This window comes from Cuculus canorus, chromosome 4 (genome assembly GCF_017976375.1).
Source record: "Cuculus canorus isolate bCucCan1 chromosome 4, bCucCan1.pri, whole genome shotgun sequence".
NCBI classification, from domain to species: domain Eukaryota; kingdom Metazoa; phylum Chordata; class Aves; order Cuculiformes; family Cuculidae; genus Cuculus; species Cuculus canorus.
The window spans coordinates 10924203-10949467 of record NC_071404.1 but is presented as its reverse complement, the minus strand read 5'-3'; the positions used below and the strand labels follow the sequence as shown (position 1 = coordinate 10949467).

The following is a 25265-nucleotide window of genomic DNA, read 5'->3' as shown; positions in this document are numbered from 1 at the left end:
AAGAACTCAGCAGTATCTCAAGAGTTCTTATGTTTTTTAGAATAATCATGTCTACATCCATACTCTCCCTTTATATATGAGATGGCATAAGAGTTTGAGAAGTAAACATGCACCAGTCTTAATGTTACAAGTCATTATTTATGAAAATAAAGGTTTATGCTTTTTTCAACACAAAAGTGGACAAACATACAAACTAGTCTATAGCTGAGTTAACACAAAACACCCTTCTGACTTCAGCTACACTTTTAGAAACAATGAGGGAAAAGAGTTGAGAAGTGGCTGTATACAGAGAACACTGTCAATTCATGAGGCTTTGAGCAACCTGATCCAGTGGGAGGTGTCCCTGTCCACAGCCAGAGGGCTGGAATCGGATGGTCTTTAAGGACCCTTCCAACCCAAACCATTCTGTGATTCCATGATTCAAGAGAACTTCTGCCAACCAAAGTCATCATAGCATGAACTTCCAGTTACTCTCTTAAGATAAGCTTTGTATGTTTGTCCTGGAAAGCTTATAACTAGAACAATTTCTAGAACATAATTCTCAGTTTAAAAGAATTTTCAGGTTTTTGAACTTTATTAGTAACATCACGATTGTCTACGACATAGTTTGACTTTCATATCTATGACAAACACACTGACTCTTGGATATAACAGGACATACAAATGGAGGGGGCCAAACATCCTTATTGCTTTCAAGTATAACCTGACGCAGCCCCGCAGATCTAGCCAAAACAGCTGTGGAAGTTGCTGCTATTCCTTCGTTGGAATTTGAATTTCCCATACAGCTGACCTATATAATATAGGAGTAGTTCCATATCCACTTCGGTGCAGAAGTCTGATGGGAAAGTTTAAATCAGTGTCAGTGGTAACACTTCTGCACTAGAACAGATTAGGAACTTTCTTCCATTTCATTAGCAGGTCTAAGTTGTGTAGGCAGCAGCAAACTGTTGGGGCAGAAACTCCCAGATCTGTTCCAGCTACATCTGAAAGACAACTTCAGACTATTCCCTTTTAAACTGAGGGATCAGACACACAGATATGGAAACACATGATGTCACTTTCACAGTCTCTTTCGAAGGGGGAGTGTGTTTTAACATAAAATCTGTAACTACCTAGAATTCGATGAAATAGAGAACTAAAGAAATCAGCGTCAACTGAAAAAGCCTGCTTTTAAAAAAAGAAAAGCAAACCCAACAAAAAAAAACACCTTAGTAAACGAAGTTGCGAGAGTGAAGCAAAGCACATAAGCAGGTCAGAGTATGGAATGATACTTACTATGGTAACAGGTACTCTTTAGCATATCCATCTCCTGTTTGTAACGCAGCCACAAGAAGAAAAAAGCACAAGTAGAGAATCTATGCATTCATCACAGCCATTGGGTTAACTTAGAAGAATGGTTGCAACCATTCTTATAGAAAACAGAATGAGATGAAGTAGTGAATGGAAGACTAACAGACAAGTGATATATCCAATGTACAAGGTAAAAGAAACAAGACAAATTAGATTACACCTGTTCAAGACTGTTATTTTATCCTTTTTTGAGGAAATTGTAGACTTTACCAGCCCTGTTCTCATTTTAGTTAAAACTACTACATAAAGTAAGCAAATAATATTTTGATTCAAATTGAGTAGGAAAAAATTTACTGAGGTGTAATCCAACTACAATAATGTTCAAGAAATGTGCAACCAGTGAAGCAGATTTACCAAAGCATCTAAATTTGTGTCTGGTTCACCATCAGACACTATTTCGTTTCATAAGAGCAAAAAAGGTAAATCAGTTGAGAAACACCAAGAGATGAGAAGGCAATTCTGAAGAGATGAAAATTTGTCTTTATATAATGCACACTTCTTTATTATTGTAAACATAACTCCTATTACACTCATACTTCAGTGCTACATGTTTTAGGTAGTATAAGACACAAGAAATAATTTACCATTATTAGATGCTAGTTCATATACTTTCATGCGTCAGTCACTAATGATGCAGTTACTGGTTTCCTCTGGCCCCCCAATCAGAATAACGTACCTTCCTCTATTTTAATCGGCGTACTGGGAGGAGTGCGAGCTAAAGTGTGATCAGCAGGGCTTCCCTCTTTCTGTTGTCTGCCATCTTCTGAAGGTTCTGCAGATGTAGACAAAGAGAAATTACAAAGGCAGAGAAAACCTCTCAGCACATGAAAAAACAAGTGTCCTTTTGCGCCATACATATAAGATAGGTATACATTTTTCTGAATCCAAACTGTGCCAGGATATTAAATAATACCAAAACAAGCAAAAGAAAATTAAGTGATTGTTTGATATCAACAAAACTATTGAAGTCACAGCTGAGGTCTGTGGTGTTGTTTTTTTTTTCTTCCCATAAGAGGCTAGGAGTAATGTAACTGTTTATGAACTGGTTTATCACGCTGTTCTACAGAAAACTTGTGAGGAAAACCCACGAGGAACATATAAGCAAATTGGGAGGTGGGGGGAGCGGAATTCTGTCAGACCTACACCAGATCATGCTCTTTTGCTTGCTTTGTATTGCTGAAACTTGGAATAAACAAAATTGCATCCCAAAAGAACAGATAATCACAGAAACATGCAGTAATTAAATGATTCAAAACAGATTTCAGTGGTTTGCGTATTTGTTATTAGTAAAGAGGGTACCCCTTGCTTCCAGATCCAGCCCTAGATCCAAAGGAAAACAATGGAGCGCATTGTGTATCAGGAACAATATTAAAGCTTTGTCCGATACAGTTCACCTAGGTAATTAAAAGTTAAATCAGTCCCACAGATGAGAGTCAACTGACAGAATCTCCAAACCGTGTACGTAAAGAGGTTGTTCCTTAGATTGCAAGCAGAACTGTACCATTACCATTAGTAATACCTGAGGCATCAGCCAAAAGGTCAGGACTGGACCTTAATGCTTTGATCACTGCAGTATGAAATTCCTTATGGGAGGACTTCTGCCCATCTGGCTCTTCTTGGTTAAGATGTGTGATGGCTTGCTGCGTGGTCTGACAAGAAACCCATGCAGCAGCAAACTGAGTGTTATCTAATGATTTAGACAGTGATGAAATGCCACGATCCTGTAAAGTCTTCGTATCTGTTCCTTGAAAGGTTTTTGATCTGCCTTTCAAATCCAGAGATTTTTTATCTGACGTATTTTGCTCACTGATGATCTGATTTCTAAGCAATGTACTCTGCTCCCCAGCTGGTGTCTGTCTCAGTAACACAGTCTCTCCATATTTTGATACCTTATCTAAGAAGGATGTAGCAATGTTACTGAGAGAACAAATGTATGCAGTTATACAGGCATAACAGCACAGTATCCCATCCCACAGATCCCAACGCTCGATTAACTGAACACGTACAATCTACAGTGGCTCCCACATTATCTTATCAAAAACAGAAGCAGAAAGAGCACACTGCAAAAGAAACAGCACTTCTGGTTCCTGCATCATTCAAATTCAAAATCTAACAACAGATGTTCATCTCAAGTACCATCCCTTAAAACTATATAAAGCATGATAACCACTTCTGATGCAGCAACTATCTCTTTTTACAGCACAATTCTGTCATGATTCTATGATAATTCAGAAAATCTGTTTTGGGGTAAGTCCCCAAGATATGTCCTTTCTAGGTATCAATCAAATATTCTTCTGTATCTTCTGAAATCCACAATTTTGAATGAGTTAGAAAACCACAGCTTTGCTGCTAAAAAGCAACACCATTCTCTCACTCTTGACTCTCTCTAGCAGTAAGGGAAACAAAGCAGAACAATCTGCAATACTTTGCGGTACCTAAATGATTTGTTGATTGAAGTTTCAAGCTTTCAGCTTCCCCAAAGCAGCAGTAACTAGCTATCCTAAACACCCCAGTTTGTCTGCAAAGATAATTCTTAAAATAAGATCTATGCATTTTACAGAATACTCCATTAACACTTAGACCGCACATGCTCTCTCCAATACGCTTTAATTTCTAATTCACACTAAAAACTGAAACACACAAAAGCTGCATAAATTATCCATGGGCTTGCAGGTAGCACACCTTCCAATCAGCAATAAATTCGCTGTTATTATAGTCTATTGCAGAAAAAAAACCCCAAACATACAGAGAAACCAACCTTCTGGTCCCTTCTGCTTTCTTTCTACTTCTTTGCGATACTCTTCCAGTTCTCGATCAGTGAGTTTATTGAAGGGATTTGGTCCTGTTGTGCTCACTATGACTTTTGGTTGATATTCTTTCTCAATTATTGCCTTCGATGCAGTCACCAGTTCTCCCTGACAAAAGAAAATTAAGATACATCTGCAACTGAGCGGTAACTTGCAGAACCCTAAGAAATATAGGGGCTACAAATCAACCAAAAGAAAAAAAAACCCAAAACAAAAAGATAATACAAAAAAATCCCGCTACATTTATTTTCTTTTAGATTAAGAAAATCTATTGCAGGATTTTTTTAAGATTATTTCATCTACAGCAGGTTAACAAAGGAGAAAACAGGTCTCATCAATTACTCCGACAGACACATCAGTGTTTCCAGCAGGAATATCCACCACTAAGCAAACAACAGCCAGTCTAGTGGAGTTATATCTGCAGTCACACAAGTATCAAGTTTCTTTTTCTCCCCAGAAAAGAAACAGGATATCAGGCCCAACTGCAGGACAATCTGGGCACAGAATATCTGTCCAAGTTCACAAGACTCAGTTCACAGGTGTGCGTTTGTGGTTTGTTTTGCCACTTTTTTGTTTTGGTGGTTTGGTTTTTTTTAATAAGGGAAAAGCCATTTCTAGCAACTACTGCATAACATCTGACAGATATTTAGTAGAAAGCCATCCTGTATGTGTTCTGTACACACCAGATTAAGAGTTTATTCACAAGTCATTTTAAAGTAATGAAGGTTAATCTTATACAAGTTAGTATATTTCTGTCTATATCATTTGTCATACAAGCCAGATAAAAAGGTTATACAAATAAAAAAAAAAACATTATCAATTCTAAGTACAGTGAGTTCCAATGGTCAAAAGCAGCTGCAACAGATTCTCCAGTGGTAAAGGTTTTTAGTGTTTCTTCTCATATAGCAGATTAAAGCCACTAGCTTTTCATTGTCTCAGATAAAAAAGATGCTTGCCTGGACAGCTGCCGACTTGTTTTAAGTATTTGTTTTTTAAATTGGACGTACAGAACTCTGACACTAGTCTGGAAATGACTTATGTGTAGTCTGTGCCTCGTGTCACTGGGATACTTGAATTGTCTTCACTGTTGAAAAGAGTGCACAGTGGATGGACAAGCATGAGACGTTCACTGTAAAACTGAACATGAAATTAGAAAAAGTACTATTTTGGATGCTAAGAGCTGCTTTTGACAAATCGTCAGCAACAAAAAAGTGACAGACAAGAATGCCCAGATGGAATGAGGACAAGAGCAGTTGGGTATTTCTGAAAGCCTATGAGAGCTATCTAGAAATCTGGCCTAGAGCAACCGAGGGAGGGAAGAACAGCAGGTTGTTAGAATCTATGCTGCTCTTCAGGAAGCAAAGCAGAAGCCAGAAGTACTGAAGAACAAACAGTGTAACAAGAAGTCTACACTGTAAGATCCTGGAAGGAAGTGCAAGAGAGAAACATCTCTAAAACATTACAGACCAGCTCTGTTTCTCCATAAAATAAGAGGAACCCTCATCTCAGATGCAGAATGTCAAAAGAATTTTCTCAACTATTTCCATTAAGCACCATATGTCTTAATACTAGAAAATCTCCAACCTGATAGTCACAGCTTTTCTTACAGTATACTGCATTAAGAAGTCACAAAAATGCCAATTTGCACAATTCCTAATTATTTTGTAGAATAATTTGTATCTCTGCTCGCCTTTCAGACTAAATATGGAGTTTTAACTGAAACTCAGCAATAAGTAGCAGGGGTTTGTAAAGCACTGATCTTGGACAGACTTTTGAGAGTTCTTCTAGGATTACAAAAGTAAGAGAAACAAGACATGCGGCACATACTGGTATCCTGGGAATGTATAAGAATCTCTCAATCTTGTATGCAAGTAAAATCCAACTGACTGGGTAGAAAAACTGTCACATGAGAAAATTTTACTGAACGCCTATTGACTTAATGACAAAGAGCAATACATGCAGCTCACAGCAAGGTGACTACTGCACTGGCATTAGGTCTTCTTCTCCCTAAGAGAGTACCATTCTTAACTACTGGGAATAAACAGCGCATCAACTGTATCACATTTACTAAACTACAAAAACAACAAACCAAAACGAAGCACACACAAAACCCGCACCCACGACTGATACACAGTATTTGTAATAGCCGAGTATCTTTGACCCAAGAGAAATAATATTGAAAAAGATCAGAGGCAATGACACAAAGTGGATTCTGTATCAAGAAGAAAAAGCACTTGTGTTTTTTGGACCATAAAAGCAGAAAAATTACACAAGATACCAGAATGGTAAACTTCTGATCTGCTAAAAGCTGTTTCCAGATTAACACATCCAGTTTTGCTCAGCAGCAGTAATATGGAAGCAGTTCAAAGGCCAGTAAGGAAAATTACAAGGATAGAGGGATTGATTCTATGGGAGAAGCAAGTTAGAGTAGCATGTTAGTAAGTTCTGCAACGTGACTACTCTAAAACATATAGAAATCAAAGAAGTAAAGATGCGTTAATTCACAGAATAGGCCACAAAACAGCTTCCAGAGAATTCAAATAAAAACATACAACACAAATTGAAGAACCTAACGTGGGACAGAAGAAAAATTAGTATGAAGGATGCAAAAGATAGTACAGGACATATTTTAGATTAAGTGTGACAGTAAAATAGGCAAATCAACCTGTCTCTGCGTGTCTATGCCACTCAGCGACTCCTATGAATGTCCAGAAAAACTGAACAAGAAAATTGACCTGGAGTTGCTTCATTATTAGAGAGCGTGTAGAGAGCAAATAAATTCCCCTGGAAAAGACTGGCATTGTTTCAGCATAGGATGACATGCAAAAAACTAACTTTCTAGGGACTTCACCAGGATTATGCTGACAGTAGTATTATTTTGATGATGATTCTAGTACTATTTTGATGACTATTAAGTTTGATTGTATGTGTAAGCACCTGAATATCAACAGCATTTCTCCACTGCAAGAAATAATGGGTAGATTATATCCATGAAGAGAGTAGTTTTCACTCCTGAGAATTTTGTAGGGACACGCATTCTCACAAAGACCTAACACAGGAAAAGTCATTTATAGCTAATGATGCACAATATACCTTTTAATAGACTTGGACCTCAGGTGACCTACAAGGAAATCTTAGATTATGAAGTCATTTTACAACTTCTCCACCAAATCTTGCTTTCAGAGAAACGTTCAAAACCTGCTAGGACCACCATTATGACAGGCAAGCACTTCACCTTGTTCTCAGGGATAGATAAGAGGAAAACTGGCAACTCATACATGCCAATTTTTCTCTTAATCAGGCAGCCTAATAACTGTCTGAAGTTAAAAATTGCTCTTAATACAATCTGGCATTAATGCAGTGCCTTTATCCATAAAATAAGATTCTCAAAGTACTGCTTGTGTAGAAATTGCCATTAAAACACAGTGCCACCTCTGGGGCAGAATCGAGAGGCTCTTTATGAAGAGTAAAGCCTCAGAATTTCCATTCTAAGAGGAGAGACACAAAATGGATGATTCCCCTTGTACTTAAAATTCTTGAAAGTTAATATGAAATTATTTCTCTTAAAATCAGACTGCAGAATGGTCATTGGTAAGAATAACCAACATTCCTTCTCATTCAGCCAACACCGCAGCAAAAGCTTAGTTAAGCAAGTCTGTAACACAAATAAAATCATACGATGCACAAGGAGCTTGTGTTGCAATGTGGCCATAACTTCTCAAAACATGGGCAAAGCAAGTGACAAGACAAAATGGAGTGTTTACTACTGCAGCCAAAACTCAAAGCATTTCATGCATACTTTACACAAACAGGACAAAGAGGATTTTTTTCATTCAAAACAGTGTGTGTCAGTATTTCATATAAATCTCAATGTTAACTGAAAATATAATACATTGTAAGCATTAAAGAGGGAACTTTATAATTTAACTGTAATTGAGCGTCAAAAATTTCTCAAGAGAGAACTTCTAAGTATCTGGTACCTAAAAGTCCTTAAGCCCTCGATGTACAGGTCTTCTCAAAGTTTCATTCAACATTTCACGCAAGGTCTGTGGGGTATCATAAGGCTACTTATATTTCCCTTTGTTCTACAACACATGACTGATTTTTGGCATAATCTTTCTAGAAGATGTCTCCGGTAGGTTTTCTATTGTTCTTTGCAAGTTCACTGGTTTTTCTGTGGGTTTACTGGGGGGTTCTTTTCGGCTTTTTTTTTCTTTGGGTTTTTTTTGGTTGGTGTTGGTTTGGTTTTTGTCCCCTCTCAACAGGAAATAAAGCATTCGGGTCACAATCCATACTGAGATAATAAAGATCAGCAAATGGACCACCACTACACTGTGATGTAATTTTACACAGTTTTTCAGGATGACTTTCATCACACCACAAAATGAGACAGGTAATTCGGCATCTAAACTAACACTATTCCAGGCAAAATCATACCGCCATGAGACCTTTTGTTCACTTCTTGCCATCTACAAAAATGCACGTGAAGTATTTGACTAGTTCTATAGAAATATGACACCATTATTAAAAAATAATACTTAAGCGCTATCTTGCAAACCACTGATGAAATAAACTACCTGTGTTGCGATAACTAATGCATGACTATTACAAAAGTATTATTTTACTCTGAAGGTATTATTAAGCAGAGAATAATAGGCACATACCACCTGGAAAAAATCTGGCTTTATTTTTCATCTTAAATCTGGAAATAGAATTTCATTATTTTCCCTTTCAGAACATGGATAAACCAAACTGTAATCTGCTAAACTTCACAACCAAAATCTTAGTAGGAAACAACTATCTATAAACACAAACTGGCTCATTACACTAGAAAGTGTCAAAGTCATGAGTTTTGCAACAATGTCATTCAAAGCATTCTGCTTGTTGATAGGAAAGCTATTCTGATAACAGGATGTTAGGCCCAAACTAAATCAAGATCTAAGCATCTTTCAGAGAAAATACTGGAGCAGAAGAGACTGATGCTTATTTACACACTAAGCTTCATATTAGATCACCTCTGAGAAGCTCCTTCAAAATCTGGGAGAGAAAGACACCCATGGACTGCGTTTCCAATCTGCCTTGAAGGACTGTCCATGCCAACCATACACACATCTGTTGAATTTACTCTGTATTTAAAGCATATTACATAAGCACAAGCACGATTACTTGTTCGAAAGCCAACCAGTTCTGGAAGTGTGGGGCATTACTTAGCAACGACTGTAGATAACCACAGGTCATTTTAAGGAAATAAGATGTCTAGTAACGTAGGATCAAAAGTTGACAACATTTGTGAGTGTGATGAACTCTGGACATGTGGATATCTTCGGAATTACACTGATGCAAATCAGGCTGAGTTTAAGGTAACTCAAAATGGATCTCAAATTAGAGTAATTCCACACTAACAGCATGCAAAAAAGAAACCAATGATACACAGAACCTAACCAGCACTCTAACATCGGAAGTGTTTCCTCACCAGCTTCTACAGACAAAGAGAGTAAAGAAACTGCTTGTATATAACTGCACATAAATAATTTGTAGATCCATCTAATTTTTTTTTCTTTTCTAGCCAAATCATTAGCTAACAGAGGGAAAAGGTCAGGGTAAAAAAAGAGGCAAAATGAAGGGTGAACAACAGTATTTAGAGCAGTATGACAGGGCAGTACCTTTCTAACAGACAGAGATTTAGCGGGACTAAAGGCCTGCTCTGTGAGATCGAGCCCTTCAATAGATTCCGTACAGTCTGAGAGGGGAGCATCCTGCAACAGTAAATTCAGTAAACAGAGCAAACCGAGCCCAGGCTTTAAAACATCAACCAAACGCATTATGATGCTCACTAAAAAACATGCAAAGAAACAGTAACTGGTAGATAAAACTGCAAACAACGAGTTGACATGCAAACAATATGACATTCAACATGAATGATGCTATGGTCATGATAAGACTTGCCAAACTTGTTAAAGTATATCAGAAAATACTTCTCTGGGACAGTCAAAGCACTCAGATGTACAGAGCTTTAAAGTAATCCAGCTATACAGTAATGCTGTATATCTCCAATTCTTACTTTAAGCTATGATTCATAGATAAGTCTTTTGTATATCCAGATATACTGCCTTTAAGTTTTATTGATGTATAATGGCTTTTTTTACTCTCCAAACTGCTCTTCAAACAAAATACGAAGCACGCTAAAACATTTAACACACGACACTACTGCCCCGTAGTGAGCCTGCTGTGCTCAGTGTTAGTACTTCAAGATACATAAACTTGGAAAACAAACAAACAAGAACTTGTCACAAAGCCCAACTAGTTTTGAATAAGAATCTAACCCATATAAAAAAGCCTTCTAAATTTCATGCATTGCATTCCGCAAAAAAAAAAAACAAGAAGCATCCTCCACAGACATGCGTGGGCTACGTGGCTGAAGCCTCTTTAAATTTCTGATCCTGAGCACTCTCGCAAAGATAACAGTGTTACCTCTAAGACTTACCTTATAAACAGTTACTCTCTGCCAATTAAAGAATAATTTTATAGTCACATATTAGGTGGAAGCTGAGGATATTGTAAAATAACTTTAAGCTAATAATTTTAGACATTTTATACTCTCACCTGTACAAGACTCCTGTCCACAACTACCCCAGAAAGAACCTGTGACTGAGGGCCCGCAGTTTTAATATCTTGTAAGTTTTGCTCTCGGATCTGTAAGGGAAAGCGGCAGAATACAGTCATGTTAACAACAGAGAAAAGTCAACCACTTTTGTATTTGAAAAGGGGGTGGGGGTGTGAGCCTAGCAAAAGGCTGCAACTGGAGTAGACTATGGCCCTACCCATCACATAAAGCTGCGCTTAGAAACACCAGTCGAAGACACCTGCCCAAGTTCCTAGTGGCTTCCTCACATTTCTCAGAATTTAGTTTTTAAGTGCCACAGCAGGCACTGTCCTTTGCTTTTTAGTACTCGCTCATGTAAGACTACAGATCAGGTAAGAGAAAAACTCCAGTTTGTGAAGAAAAGTGAGGAGAGAAGCACAGAGGTCATATTCATGTAAGTCTATTGCACCGGACCAATCATTTACAGATTTCTGTCACCAGCCTGTGGTACCACAATATCAGCTTCCTGCAGAACTTACTGTTCACAACATTCACTTTTTGCACCTAGTCAGGATCATATACTATATAAACATTTTTCTTTGCATAAACCAACCCTCTGGAGTACTCAAAATGACCTCTTTTATTGCATCCCACCTATCTCCCAGTTCTTCCCATAAAGAACATGGTAATAGAAACTGGATATTTAAATCTAGGTATAATCTATTTAAATTAGATATCCTACAGTGGTAAAGAATTCCTACCAATTGACTCAAAATTTACTTCTAAAATACTGTTTCTTGTTCCAAGGTAAATGAAGAAAAGCACACATCCAGAAAGGCTTCTACTTTACAACTAACAAAGAAAATCAATTTATGCAAAAATACGTGCACTCAAGTATACAAACACAAGGTATTATTAATACTCAGTATTTCAGAAAGTATGAAGATCCTGCACCACCTGTACTTGGTTCTACTTTACTGCCCTTCTTGTCATCAGGAAAGAAAAAAAGTTTGAAGTTCTATTCCTCTCCTCTTAGTCACTTCATTTAAGTTTTTAATACAGCAACATTTTGTGTCTCATTATTTTACAGCGCCAAGTCAGGACAAGCAAAAGCTCTGTCAACCTTATATAAATTATTTTAGCACAAATCAGTATTCCTGCTAGTACCACTGCACACAGACTTCCTGTAACATAACGCTAACTCCCATGTTCCATATGGCCATCAGCTAGAAGTAGCAAAACAATTTAGAGCAAGTTAAGTATTAGCCAGACACTAGCGCATATTTATACATTAAAAGACAGAGTGGAAAAACCCCAATGCACTCAATGCTTTCCTGTTCATACATTGATTAAAAGAAAATCTGAAATTCTAAGACTGGAAAATTAATTGTTAGGTCACTTGAAAAAAATTAACATGCAGTTCCAAAGGCCCCCAAAATTCCTGCAACAATTACAGATTATTATAATAAAATCAATTACAATATGGAGAGAGATCTGTAGATGACTGTCTAGTCTATAATTTCAACTGGTGAAACCAAAATAAGAAAAGAGGTTACTAACGTGAAAACATCTTAGGGAACAGAACTACTACCATAAACTCGGTGGTGGCTGTTTCAGAGGTACCCAGAAACTGGTCTGACAGGAAAAATCATAAGACAATGAAAGTCTTCATAGAGTGGACAGTAATGCCTTCTTTCTCCAAGAGGAGTTCAGAACATTTCAGTATTTAGTTATACCAGAGCTGTTTTACCAAACACCAACAATTTCACTGTAACCAAGTATGTAAGTGCATTAGCAATACATAAGTTAATTGTAGTGACAACAACAACAAAAACAACAAGTTATTTTACTGCTATTACAAACCTTGTTCCTCATTTCTTGGACCTCCTTTGGATTGGTGTTCAATGGAACAAACAGGTTAGGGACAGTAGAGGTGGCAGTTCTATGTCCATCCTCTTTAGTCCACTGTAATATCAAGAACAGTTGAACAGTCAGAATTGCTGTAATGGCTATGGACACTCAGAGCAGCAAAATTACAGACCAGTTGATCATGCATTATACATAGCAGAGAACTGAACCAATGATTGTATTCTTCTTTTCATTCCCAGGACTATTTAAGTTGCTTCCTTCTTCAGTAATATAAACTGTACCCTCAGATATAAATATCAGAATCATTGTATTAAGTCAAGTGAGTAACAACAAAAAAATATCCCTAGAGAGCCAGTTAACTCACAAGTAACTTCCACCCAAAATGATGCAATTATTACAGCTATAAGCAATTCAGAGATCAGGGAGACTGAAAGGTTTTTAAGCTGTTTTTGTGAGCTCTTGATCACACTGACAACTGCAGCGTGCTGTGTTTCTAAAAAGTTTAGTCCTCACTTTGTGAAGAGACACATTAACATAGGAGTAGGAAAACTCCAATATAATTCCCTTATTTTTAAGGACATTTTTATAAAAAAAACCAACTCACAATGTATTCATGTTTGTTTAAAAAGGATGCTATACCTTACCTAAATAGAAGTACAGCAAGAGCTAAGAGACGTGCTCTAAAACCCTGCTACTGCCATTTTCATTTTCTGCACTGGGTGTTCTTACAAAATAGCACAAGAGAGACAGAGAGATCATTGATTCAATCCTCCGATGCTCAACAAACATCAAAGCGAACTTAAAGCATAAGATGACAGAATTATGAAAAGCAATGTGATGTCACCAACCAGGTTTAGTGAATGATTCTGTACTGTGAAGCAAGAGTGGGCATCACCAAAGTTTTGCATTAAAACGAGGTACTTCAGCAAAATGGTCTGTTTCCAGAATTAATTTCTGCACAAACAAATAGCTGTACCAGCACAGTAACCTAAAGGAACAGTTTGGTGATGTCGAATATTTTATAACTCATAGCTCAAAAGGTTACAAAAATATCCCAAACACAAGTTTCAAGCGCTTCATGGGTTCTTCGGAGAAGGTTGCTTTATTTGATCAATGCATTTAGTATGGAGCTCTGTTCAATTTGATGCACAACTAACTTTTCACCTTGATATTTTTATTGCATACAATGTCCTAATTTCCAATCACGATTGCATAGAAAATGCACTGAACAGTAAAGCAAACCTGTTTATAGAGCAAATGCTATGCGGTTTCTCCTGGATAACTTCAAGAAACAATAAGGTAGCCAGAAACTGTCAAACTTCAAAAAGCAACAGAATTTTAAAATGTTTTGCAACTGTAAAGTAAAAAATGGGATGAACATGGAGCTGTGAAATACTCACTGATGATAATCTTCTCAGATAAAAACTACTCCAGCTTTTTATTAAAGACAGTTTTTAGTCAAAATATATATAAAACAACCCCAACATAACAAGCTACTTTTTTTTAGGTTAATAACAAGCATTAAAAAAAAATCTAAATACACAAACCTCTTATACTGTATGAAATTTTCTATTGCTACAGTATATCATTAAACAGGACTAGACTGAGCAGAAGTTTGCTTCAATCTTTCACTGATAATTTCAAATATAACATACTACCTTTGTCAGCTTAAACTTAAAAGCACTGCTCCAAATACATGCACAGCCTGAAGCTTTCTTCCAGTCAAGGCAAAACTATAGTTAAGTTTAGTAGAAAGTTGATAGTACAAACAATATATCTACACAGTAATTTTTTTTAAATCAAAAGGAACACCACAAAAATACCACAGAGATATAGGTCCTCTGGTTTTTCAGGGCTTTCTATATGTTAACACTTTATATTTTAGTACACACATTACCTGAGTAATCATTTCATAAAAGTATTCTGAATATGGAGAACTCTGAATGTATTCAGAGGTGAAGAAGAGTTTTGTAGGGGTAAATAAGAATGAAGAGGTGTTCTGGAGAAAAACAATGTCTTTTTTTTTCCCTTTTCAAGAGTACTAGTTTTATCTTTTTAAGACTCACCTGTAAGCATACTACTACCGCACATAGTACCACTACTGAAGTGCTATGTAACTACAGCTTGAGGTAAACTGTTACAAAAGCTTGTACGCGTGCAAATCCCTGCCTACATTTTAGATTCTGTATATGCCCAAGAAAATATCAAACCCACAATTACACATCAACAGCTACTGATGTCCATTTGAAAGCATTTGATACTTTGGCTTTTCAATTAACATGTCTTTCAGTGCAAAATTTAACTGTAAGCAGCATTAATAAACAAAAAAAAAGCACCGGTTGCAGAATCTATCGATTAGTGCCTGCTGATGGCCTGAGCTGCACTTTAGTCATGCCGCACCCAGCTGATACTTTAGGAAAGACTTTCCATTTATGGCCATCTACTTACATGCAACACTACATGCAGAAGGCAGCTGGTCATGAACACTCAGAGGCTTTGGGGTAGACAAAAGCACAGTAAAGACAGAAAGAGGAACGGAGAAACTAGACAAGAAAAACTGCTTAAGGAAAAAAGCCAACACCTGAATACTTTGAAATCAATTCTAGAGCATAGAAAGGGTGCAAGTGGCTTGCAAATGAAATTGGCATATATAACGGAGGGTAGAAATTTGATTATTTTTATACACAATTGTACAGAAGTGCATTGAGTAGTTAGTTTCATTTTTGTATTAACAGAAAGGCTTTCATGCAGATAGAATTAGTAGTTCCCTAACAGAGCTGAACTTAATTAAACCATTTAAATGCAGAACTTACTTGGTCAAAACTATGACTCAAATCTGTTTGGTCATTAGTTTGAAAAGCCAAAATAAAACTAAAGGCTCCAAAGTCTTAAGCAGTTTTAAGTATTAACAAGCAAGATGACTTTTACAGCTCACTTCTAATCAAAGCCAAATTAAGTGGTTAGTAAAACACATTTAGGCTTTTTATATAAGAAAAGGAAAGAATTAGAAGAGTAATCTTTTTCTTCCCAAAGCCTCTAAGTGCCAGCCACCCCAAGTTGCTCTACATCATCTAACTATGAACAGTAAGGTAGGCACAGACCAAGCAGTTGGTAATACAGCTTGGCACGCAGACACCGGACGAGAGAGACTGCAGCAAGGGTTTCACGTGATCGTGTGTAATGTTCGTCCACACCTTAGTCTTCGACTTGGGACTGCTGCCATTCTGCCCTTCTTCAGAAGCATCATCCCCTCGGCCAGAGTTCAGCCACCTTGTCTTCTCTCGCTGCTGTTTCTGAAAACTGTGTCTGAGGGGGGAGCAAGTGCCTGATTCGCCATCACTAGTAAAGGAGTAACCTGTGACACTAGCTGGTATCTCAACATCGCTGTACTTTTTAGTTTTCTCTCTCAGAGCAGGGCATCGATATGGATAGCCGGTTCTGTAACCCTGAAAAAGCAGGGCAATAGGATTAGTCTTCTACATTTCCAAGTTTTTCAACAGACCACTACATTTTTGGTTGATTAATACCATTATCTACAAAAAACATTCTACAAAACAGCCTTTTCTTTACCTGCTGTTCACCAGTTACGGTGAACAAAGCCACACCAAAGGTGGGTGACACAGTAATGAGGCCACATTAGCATCCTTTCCAATCTAATAAGCTTTTGAACCACTGATTTAAATGAGTAATCATTTATGGCAGATCAAACTTAAATTTTAATACAAAGTTCTATGAAGAATTTACAGTAGTCCTTCAAAAAGCCACTGAGCTCATCCAAAAGTTCGTCAAGAGCAGTGTGATGGGTCTGCCTCTTCCCACATTCAAGCAAAAAAATTACCAATTTCGTAACTACGCATTTCACAGATTAAAAAAACTATTTTATTTTCAACTGCACTAGTTTACTCATTAGATATTCCAGAGCGACTTCTAAAAACAACACAGTACCTATAACCGTTCATGAAACTACTCTCCTCTTAAGGTCTGCATTCTAAAATGGTGGACTCATGCACGAAAATTTCAGCTCCCATCACAATCAAAGTATGTATTCAAGTAGGTATTATACCGTTAATAAGTGGACAGTTACCTGCCAGCCAGCTTTTAATCAATTCCACTGTTTTATAGCAAGTAACTGGAGAAATCTAATTTAGTGCTCTATCACATCAGTACTCAAATTTATGCACTGTTAAAGTCTTAAGAACATACATTTCCCAGGAAACTTCTGAAGTAATGTTTTATAAATTATACTTTAGGAAATATTTTGACTCTCAGCAATGAAGACTGATAGTTGTAACTACATACATGAAAGAGTACACTTTAGTGACAACTATTGGTTAAATTACCAGTCCTGCCCTCTCTTTTTGATAGTTCTTCTTATGGTATATGATAAAACTGCAACAAAGCAAGATGTTTGGATTTGGAGCGCATTTAAAGTACATGTACTTTGTGGTAACTGTCTACTTATAGTCTTCTTCAGAAGCTAGTTTTTCCCCCCTGGGTAGGGGGCTAAGGCAGCATACTGGCGTTTCCTGGTATTTCTCATTGAATTCTCAAGTAGATGTTCAAGTCGCTGGAGCTGGACTAACGTTCAATCACAGACACATCACTTTTCTTTGTACCATACTCCAGCTACTCTTTTTTTTTCTTTTCACTGCTATCAAATGAATTGACTGTTTCTCACAACTGTGTATCATGGATATAAAAAGCACCTGTATGATACAAAGCATAAGGCAGATAGAATTATCTCTTCTGCATTCTAACATCTAGAATTCAACATATTGTATACAAGGGAAAGCTTCAAGAATGCTACTATTATGTCCATATTCTCTCCTCTCCCTTATCTTCTTTACCTATGTTATCTCTCCTACTACCTCTGAATTATATTTTTTTTCCCCTTTTTACCTTCCCCTTTTTACCTTCCTTGAAGGTCTAGTAATTTTCCTCTACTTTTGTCAATATTTTGCTCAGCATTTAACATCTAACAGTTTCTCTAAGAAGTTTCCACTAGCAAACTATTTTCAATGCAGCTTCAAGAAAAACAGTGTGAATTGCCTCCCTCCCAAAAGCGCTCAAATGCTTTAAAGCTAGTTGCAAACAAGCTTCATTGCTGACTATGTAGACTTCTCTTTCTTTGCAGAGTTTCCAGGCATTAAGTATTGTGGAGGCACTATCTTGGCTGCTGCTCCATCTTTTAATGGTCAAGTGTATTGTGAATAACTATCTACTGCCTAATGTAGGTAGCTACCCAATATGATACGTGGCTGTTTGTAACAGTAAGGATGACTGAAAGCTCCTTTATATTCTGATGTGTGTACCACGTACAATACTACTCCCTTTGTGATCCTGCTTTCTGTTTGCAGAAAACTGATACTCCATAGAGAAACTGAAGTTCAACTGAATCTACCGAAGGTACCAGTCAGCGATACACGGTGTTTGCTACTCAGAGCCAACTACATCAACGGTCTCATTATTGCTCACTAAAATAAATGAGAACTTTTCTATTGACTTAAGGCTATAGCTGATCACTTTGTCCAATACGAAAACATTAAATATGCAAATTACTAATGAAGTAGCCTGATTTTTTTTTTTTCCTTACTACAGATGCTAGGTTGTAGTGGAGTCTTACAAAGTCAAATCACACTGGACCCTGCACCTGACAAAATATTAACACTGTTTTACGCACTTTCAAAGGGGTTGGGAGCAGAGGGAATGACGGAGACTAAGGAATAGCAACCACCACAGTACTCTCATTTGGAAGTGGCAAATCACACAAGGACTCCCTCTCATCTCACTGATAAATACTCAATTATGAATAAAGAAGAAAACCTGCTCTCTGCATAAAGGACATCTGAAGCATTCTGCAATGCTTTTCATGTTGTCTCCCTCCCTCTGGGCCCTTAATCTTTAAGAAAGAACAGGCTGCAGGCTATATAAACTACCCAGACTATATACATTCTCTACTAGTTTCCTTTATCGCAGCTTTCAAAGTATTTTATAAATTATCATATGAAACAATAAGACAAAAATGCCAGCCTTACCAGATTATCAAGCATTCGCATAAGAGCTTCAAATTCCTGTTCGCCAATCTGCCATTTTGGATGGGATACAGTACCCTCACCTGCTGGAGACTCAGGTGAACGAGACTTGGCTTTATACTTTCCAGGATCTAAAAGCACTAAATTGTCAGGTCCACCTGCACTGGCCAGGGTACGTACCTTAAAAACAACAGAGTCATATTTTAATTTCTTGAGAGAGGGACGCCAAAACAAAAAACAAAATGTCATCAGCAAATCAGAAGAAATCTACTTCATTTTAAAGCTAAATAAACTAACATACTTGTATAAAACTTGTCCTAAGGCTTTGAAAGTATCTCTCTTTTAACAGGCAGTACATATCAAACCAATGGTTCCAATCTAGTATTTCATTACTACAGGTTTAACCAATGTTTTGGATATCCTCACATAATATAATAATTATACAGATCACCATGTTAGCTTAGATCAAGATTTTAACTAGTACAATGTGCAACTATTAAGGTGTTGGAAGGTTAATATAGTAGGCTGCAGTGTAACATAACATACTAAAATTCTTACTTGAATCTCACAGGCGAGCACTAGATTATGAATATAGTAGAAAGCCTCCTCAACAGTCTCTCCAACCGATACTAAACCATGATTTCTGAGAATAAGGACCTAGAGAGACATTGCAAAGGAAGTTAGCAGCAGGAAGGCAAGTATTTTCTAGCTCTTGACGTAGGAACATACCTCTCCCACCCTCACACACACTTTAATTGTAGATGTAAATACTGACCTTGCTTTTAGGCCCCAAATTTTTCTGAATAACCACCTTTTCTTCATCGTCCACTAAAATACCATGGTAGTCATGATAAGCTACTTCCCCTAGAGAAAGGGCTTCAGGTGAAATTGGCAGGAGACCACACTTCATTGCAGAAACCTGAGAAATATTAAAACAACTAACTGAATTTCATGTAACAACAAAAAAGAAAACATAATAACAAGAATAAAAAACATATTTTTATATGTTACAGTTATGTATCTGTACAGGGATATACATGATCGTCTTACACGCTATCTTTAAAGCCTCTATTCTTCATAGCTTTTGTCTTGGATACAAAATGCACATTGATCTTGGGTCTGACTTGGTATGGCTGCTTCTACATGACATCAACACCAATATGCAGAGGCTGGGGGAGGACACAAACCGCCAAATCAACTGCATCCTTCATTCCTTTCACTCCACTCTGATTTTTATTTTTATTTTTTTATTCCCCACCCCACAAAAAGAAACTTGGTGACGAACTTTGACAGACGTAATTCCACAGCACTGCAGGTGAAGTTAAGAAACTTTTTAAAGCCTTCTCTATAATTCACAATTTTAGGACTCTGACAATCTATCCTTATGATGATCGTACCACTACTATTAATCAGAAAAAAAAACTTAAAAAAGAAAAAAAAAATCAAAACATGAGCTTTGAAATAGAATCATCAGATAACTCTCTCGGAAAATTCCACAGCAGTAAAACTGACTTGTAACCAGTTGCTCTATGGAGAGGTCCTAGAAAAGTTTCAACTTAAACCTTGATAAGTTGTGCTTTACAAACCCAATGAAATATGCTGAAGCTTTTACAACTCGCTATCAAAACATATGGTCTTTTGTGGTAAAGGACACACAAATATAAAAAATTTATTTTCTAATAACAGAGCTGAATTTACTGTCTGACCACTCATGTAACCACCAAATAAGGCAGATCTGACTGATTCAAACAGAACCACATATTTGAAGAAAGACTTGGCTTCGTGCCCTTCAAAACAGAAGAAAATCCATGATTAAAGGGGACCCACCTATTTTCCAGCTGAGTGAGGTAGTGGGAACAGGATAGATGACAAACTAGAATGTGTGCTTACCGCTGCCCCTGCTGGCGTATGAATATGAACAATGCATTTAACGTCAGGTCGAGCTGCATAAATTGCAGAGTGCAAAGTAAAACCAGCCTGGTTTACTCCCAAGTTAGTGCTGCCACGATCAACTACATCTCCCTGAATATTGATTTTAACCTGGAAACAAAAAAAATTAGTTTCATACATCAATCAAGACTGGCAAAAATCTGATTTAATTCAGCATCTACCACTGAAGTTCTAAAACGGTATTTCTTTCAGTGTTTTATTTAAAGAAGTGTCAAAATGTGCACAATAAGGCTGTAGGCAGGTGACCAGGACCCCGGCTTGAGATAAAGCCAAAAGAGGACATGAGGAACTACTGGATAGGACATGAAAAATCGCTGCACGTAACAGGCAACTGTGCGAGAAGCTGACAAAAGTTACAGACAGCGCTGTGACAAATGGCTGCAGTTCAGAGAGTTACGGTGGAGTTATAGAAGAAACTTGCAAACTTTACAGATACCTGGAGAGCAGTATTGGGACCTTTTGGGGAGTAGGTTCTTGAAAAGCCAGCACCTAGGTAACATAACACTGATGGCTGAGATTGCCCAGGTGATAATATTATAAATACCAAATATGGATATGGATGTAGCAAAACTGGAATAAAAGGGAAAACGCAATTATGCACGAGTTGTTTATTTGGGAGAGAAGAAGACTGGAGAAAATGGGAGTTTCAAAGTGGAGAAGGGGAGAACAAGTATGGGAGAAATGGAGAGAAATAGGCGATGAAGGGCTAGTCCTGTAAGCCATTTGGTGGTCAGCATGTTTATCTGGCTGAGCCACATGCCTCACCACTGTACTCCATCTTCTAATTGAATCCTGTTGAAAGCTAATTTTGGTGTAAACGTGTTCTCTACTCTGTGTGCACGCATTTTGCTACCTTCATGCAACCTTCATTCTCAAGGTACTTACATTCCTGATGTAGAGATAAAAGCAGAACACCTTTTAAAAGAAAACACCACCAAAACACAGCCCCACAGCTTGGCCCTTAGCCTCTTCTAAAAATCTTGTAAGAACAAGATTGAGCAGGTCTAAGCTTTTCTGCATTCCTTTTCCTATAGCTTTTTCAACTAAAATTTTACAGATGGTTACAGTGCAGTTATGTATGAGAGAGCCCAACTTTACAGAGAGCTGGGGAGGGTAGTGGGACCTTCAGGTGTCAAGAGTGACACAAAGCTGAACTGTTACAACTCTACAGACACTTACCTCACCTCTCTGGTTACCTACCTTACAGTAGCCATGTGGAAAGAATAGTGTAAAAGTTTCCATTTTCTTTTGACACAAGAGAGCCAACAACATTAACTCAAGTTGCCTTCAGCAGCAATATAAACTACACTGAAGATAAACGCTCACAAAATGCTTCCTACTAGCTAACGGTTAAGGGAGTTGAGTCTTCAACTGCAATCACTGGATCTCAAAACCTGAATTTATCTACATCCTTAGCTACTTACACCATTAAATGATGGCAACCCAATCAGGTATCCAACAGAATGTCTTGAAATTGTAACTGGGTTGCATCATTGATGTGTGAAATACATCCTGTCTCCCTCAACAGACAACAGCTTTCAAGGGCATGATGACGTTAGCTATCCAAGCGACCTGGCTCCTCTCTGCAGCCCAATCAGTTGGAAGTCACCTGATGGTAAACGCATCACAACGAAACCTCTGAGACCCCTCAGCTATACCAAAACCAACGAAGTTCAACAAAACTATTCTAAATACATAACACAGAGTAAAATATCTTCTAGGATAGAATTTAAACAGTGACAGAGATCTATAGGTAGGGCAGATTCACCTATTCATATTTTACAGCTGTGAAAAATGGCCATTGCTTACCAGACTGGATGCAGTAACTTCACTATAGAGGAGTCCAAAAGGTACGATGAGGAAGTGTTCCTGCTCAGAATTTACTCTGGCCTAAGGATAAAACAAGAGTAAGAGTTATTAAGAATATTTTAAGGCATACAAGAAGGCTCAGAACCATGAAAGTTACTTTCACTTCCTGAGAATGAAGTAGGCAAGTATGTCTATAACACATGCAGTATGACTTGCATGTATACTACAACAGATAATCAACGTGCAGCACAGCTTATTAACTCATATTGAACCAAACCAGATGGCAGGTACATGCCAGAATCCTTCAGACTGGTGGAAGGTAGTAAATCCTTAGATCCTGAGGGAAGGACAACTCAGCTACTGTGGATAAAAGCAATGACACCAAGAGAAACCAGGAAAAAGTGTTACTGGGTTTCCTAGAAGACTTCCTACCCCAATCGTAGTTCTATCCTAGTAGAATAGGAGGTATCAAATAGAAGTGTGTGAGAAAACACAATAATTTGGTCCACAGATCTAAAACATCTTGGTGCTGAGAAGAGTTTCATCACTGGTGCTGGTGCCTACAAGACACCTGAGAGCAGTACAGTGCACTGCAGGTTTTCTACCTGACTCACACTTCGACTGTTCCTCTTTTGTCCAATTCAGTTTAACACACAAAAATATGACTTCACATTCTGGCTGACTTCACATTCTGACTGGCTGACTTCACATTCATGCCCCTCACAGAAGACTGATGTGTCTTTTCTCTTGAAGTGCACTGGCAGCTTTTAACTTTAGAGCAGTCACCTAATGATTAGAGAGACCATCCACTCATAAAAAAAAAAGAGAACCCGGAGTCCAACTCCAGCTCTGCATGAAGTGCTAGGCATTGTCCATAGCCCAAAGGAGTTCATACCACCATGCTATTACTTAATGTAGGGACCAAACAAAGACAGGACTATTTTGTACATCTAACAGCCTTGTTCTGTATCAGCTTTTGAAGGTAAATCGTGTCTATCAGTTGACTGCTATTCACTGGAGGAGTTTGTGGGTGAACTGTGACTTGCGATTGCTGCTGACAAACCATTAACCAAGAGCTTGTCAGTACTACTTTGTCCTTCAAAACTGTCTAAAATACTTGCAGTGTCTCATACTTAAAGTACTTCGACTGTCTTCCATCTCAATCAGTATCACCATTATCAAATCTTCCTGTGCCTTCCCCCCACCAAAAGAAAGCAAACTTGAAGCATTCCACCCCAGTCACAGGCCCTTGCCTTGATCACTTCCCCCAGGCATGCTGCTCCTCATACCATTTCCCTTTTTTATCTAAATGCAGAAACATTCCCAGGACTGAACTTTACACTGGAAAGCCATCTACAAATCTGCTAGCCTAGTTATATTTTACTGCATTAATGTCCCTTTTAGAAAATCAATTCTCCTGTCATGTATGAAAAATCAGGGGACAGCACAGGCTTGTTTACAAAAAACAGTATTTTGGATATGTTCCCTTCCTAAAGGGAGCAAATGATCTAACCAACATTGCTTGATTCTATGCCTACCCATATCATTTATCAACTTCATCAGTTCACAAATAATATACAGTGAAATCTCAAAAATAGTATTAATAAAATTACCATGTTTCATCAGATTGCAACTAGAAGAACTAAAAACACATAAAGGACAACCTTCACTGTGTGGAAGAAAAACAATTCAGCTCTGTTGGGAGAACAATTGCCTGGGTTGCACACCACAGCTGTGACTTTGCTCACGAGACTCATGTTGATCATTCTTCTGGCATATAAAACCTCCTTGATTTAACCTCCTTGTCATTATTTTTATGGATGCCAGCGATTACTCAGTCACAAGGAAAACTGTTGGCACACTCCATTAAGCTAAGTAGTTCACTCATGTTCAGAATTACTATGGCTTCTTTCTCAAAAACGTTGGTATCTTGAATTTTAAAATTCAACTGAATGACTGAGAAGATGTTTGAGTACTTCGCAAGAAAACTAAGACATGACCTTGTAGAATAATCAATATAATCCTTCAAAGCCTTTAAGATACTGAAAGACAGTCTTTCAGGAATCTTAATTTCATCATAAGAACTTTCGTGCACACTCTCTTAAGACTCTATTCAGGCTTTGGTAGCTGACATCCAAGCTGTTCCAGTTCTTATTCTTGAGATGCAATGACAAATCTCTTCACTATTATACTGCTTTCAATACCACTTTGCTCCTCTGCCACACAAAGAGAAAATGACAGATGTGAGAGGGAAGCAATGCTCTTGTAGTTAAAACAATTGGTTCAGTTATCTGTTGATTCAATACTCACTGTTATATGATTGTAAATAAGCTGAGACCAGCCAAAGAGATCTGCTAATCTGTAGAAAGCTGCCAATTTACATCGTAACAACTTCTCCCCTTTCTCATAAGCAATGGAATCTGATCCTCTCAGATCATTCACTGGTGTCACCATGCCAAGACCTGAAAAGAAGAGGTAAAAAAGCACATCAGGGGGTTAGTATCAGTTAAAACCTAACAACATGTACCACTATTATAATGGTTGTTCTTATTAGTTTATATCAACATATTAACGTATCAAGAAACACAGAACAAATTTTAATTATTATAATGTCATAATTTATATTACACAAACAAAATGACAGCCTCTAACAAGTTCATTTATCTTTGGTAAACTCCGCATTTTTTTCCTTCCTTAATATCCATTAGTGCTAAGGTGACAGTGTGTTCCTTAGCAACATATTTTTCTCTCTCTCAAACTAATGACTGTCTGGAAAATACAATTTCATTGTTAATAGAAAACTGCAACTCAAATATTCCACTTTTTGAGATACATGGTTTGGTATTCATGAAAAGGAGAACTGCA

The 25265-nt window shown here is 37.6% G+C and overlaps 1 protein-coding gene across 17 annotated transcripts in view; it reads right to left on the bottom strand.

The window, feature by feature from the left end:
- ADD1 (adducin 1) overlaps window positions 1-25265 on the bottom strand; it is a 62174-nt gene that overhangs the window by 4681 nt on the left and 32228 nt on the right. For 2 of the 17 annotated variants that reach the window (XM_054065658.1, XM_054065659.1), the window contains 14 exons: window positions 24711-24862; window positions 22401-22481; window positions 20532-20681; window positions 19417-19560; window positions 19200-19298; window positions 18645-18821; window positions 15711-16055; window positions 12604-12705; window positions 10761-10850; window positions 10642-10659; window positions 9821-9913; window positions 4109-4265; window positions 2870-3244; window positions 2027-2122 (listed from right to left, as the gene is read on the bottom strand). In XM_054065658.1, the coding sequence (XP_053921633.1) occupies window positions 2027-2122; window positions 2870-3244; window positions 4109-4265; window positions 9821-9913; window positions 10642-10659; window positions 10761-10850; window positions 12604-12705; window positions 15711-16055; window positions 18645-18821; window positions 19200-19298; window positions 19417-19560; window positions 20532-20681; window positions 22401-22481; window positions 24711-24862 (2079 nt within the window). Of the gene's footprint in view, window positions 1-1274; window positions 1310-2026; window positions 2123-2869; window positions 3245-4108; window positions 4266-9820; window positions 9914-10641; window positions 10660-10760; window positions 10851-12603; window positions 12706-15710; window positions 16056-18644; window positions 18822-19199; window positions 19299-19416; window positions 19561-20531; window positions 20682-22400; window positions 22482-24710; window positions 24863-25265 lie in introns of those variants that run through there. The other 15 variants (XM_054065665.1, XM_054065661.1, XM_054065671.1 and 12 more) reach the window with 15 other exon arrangements.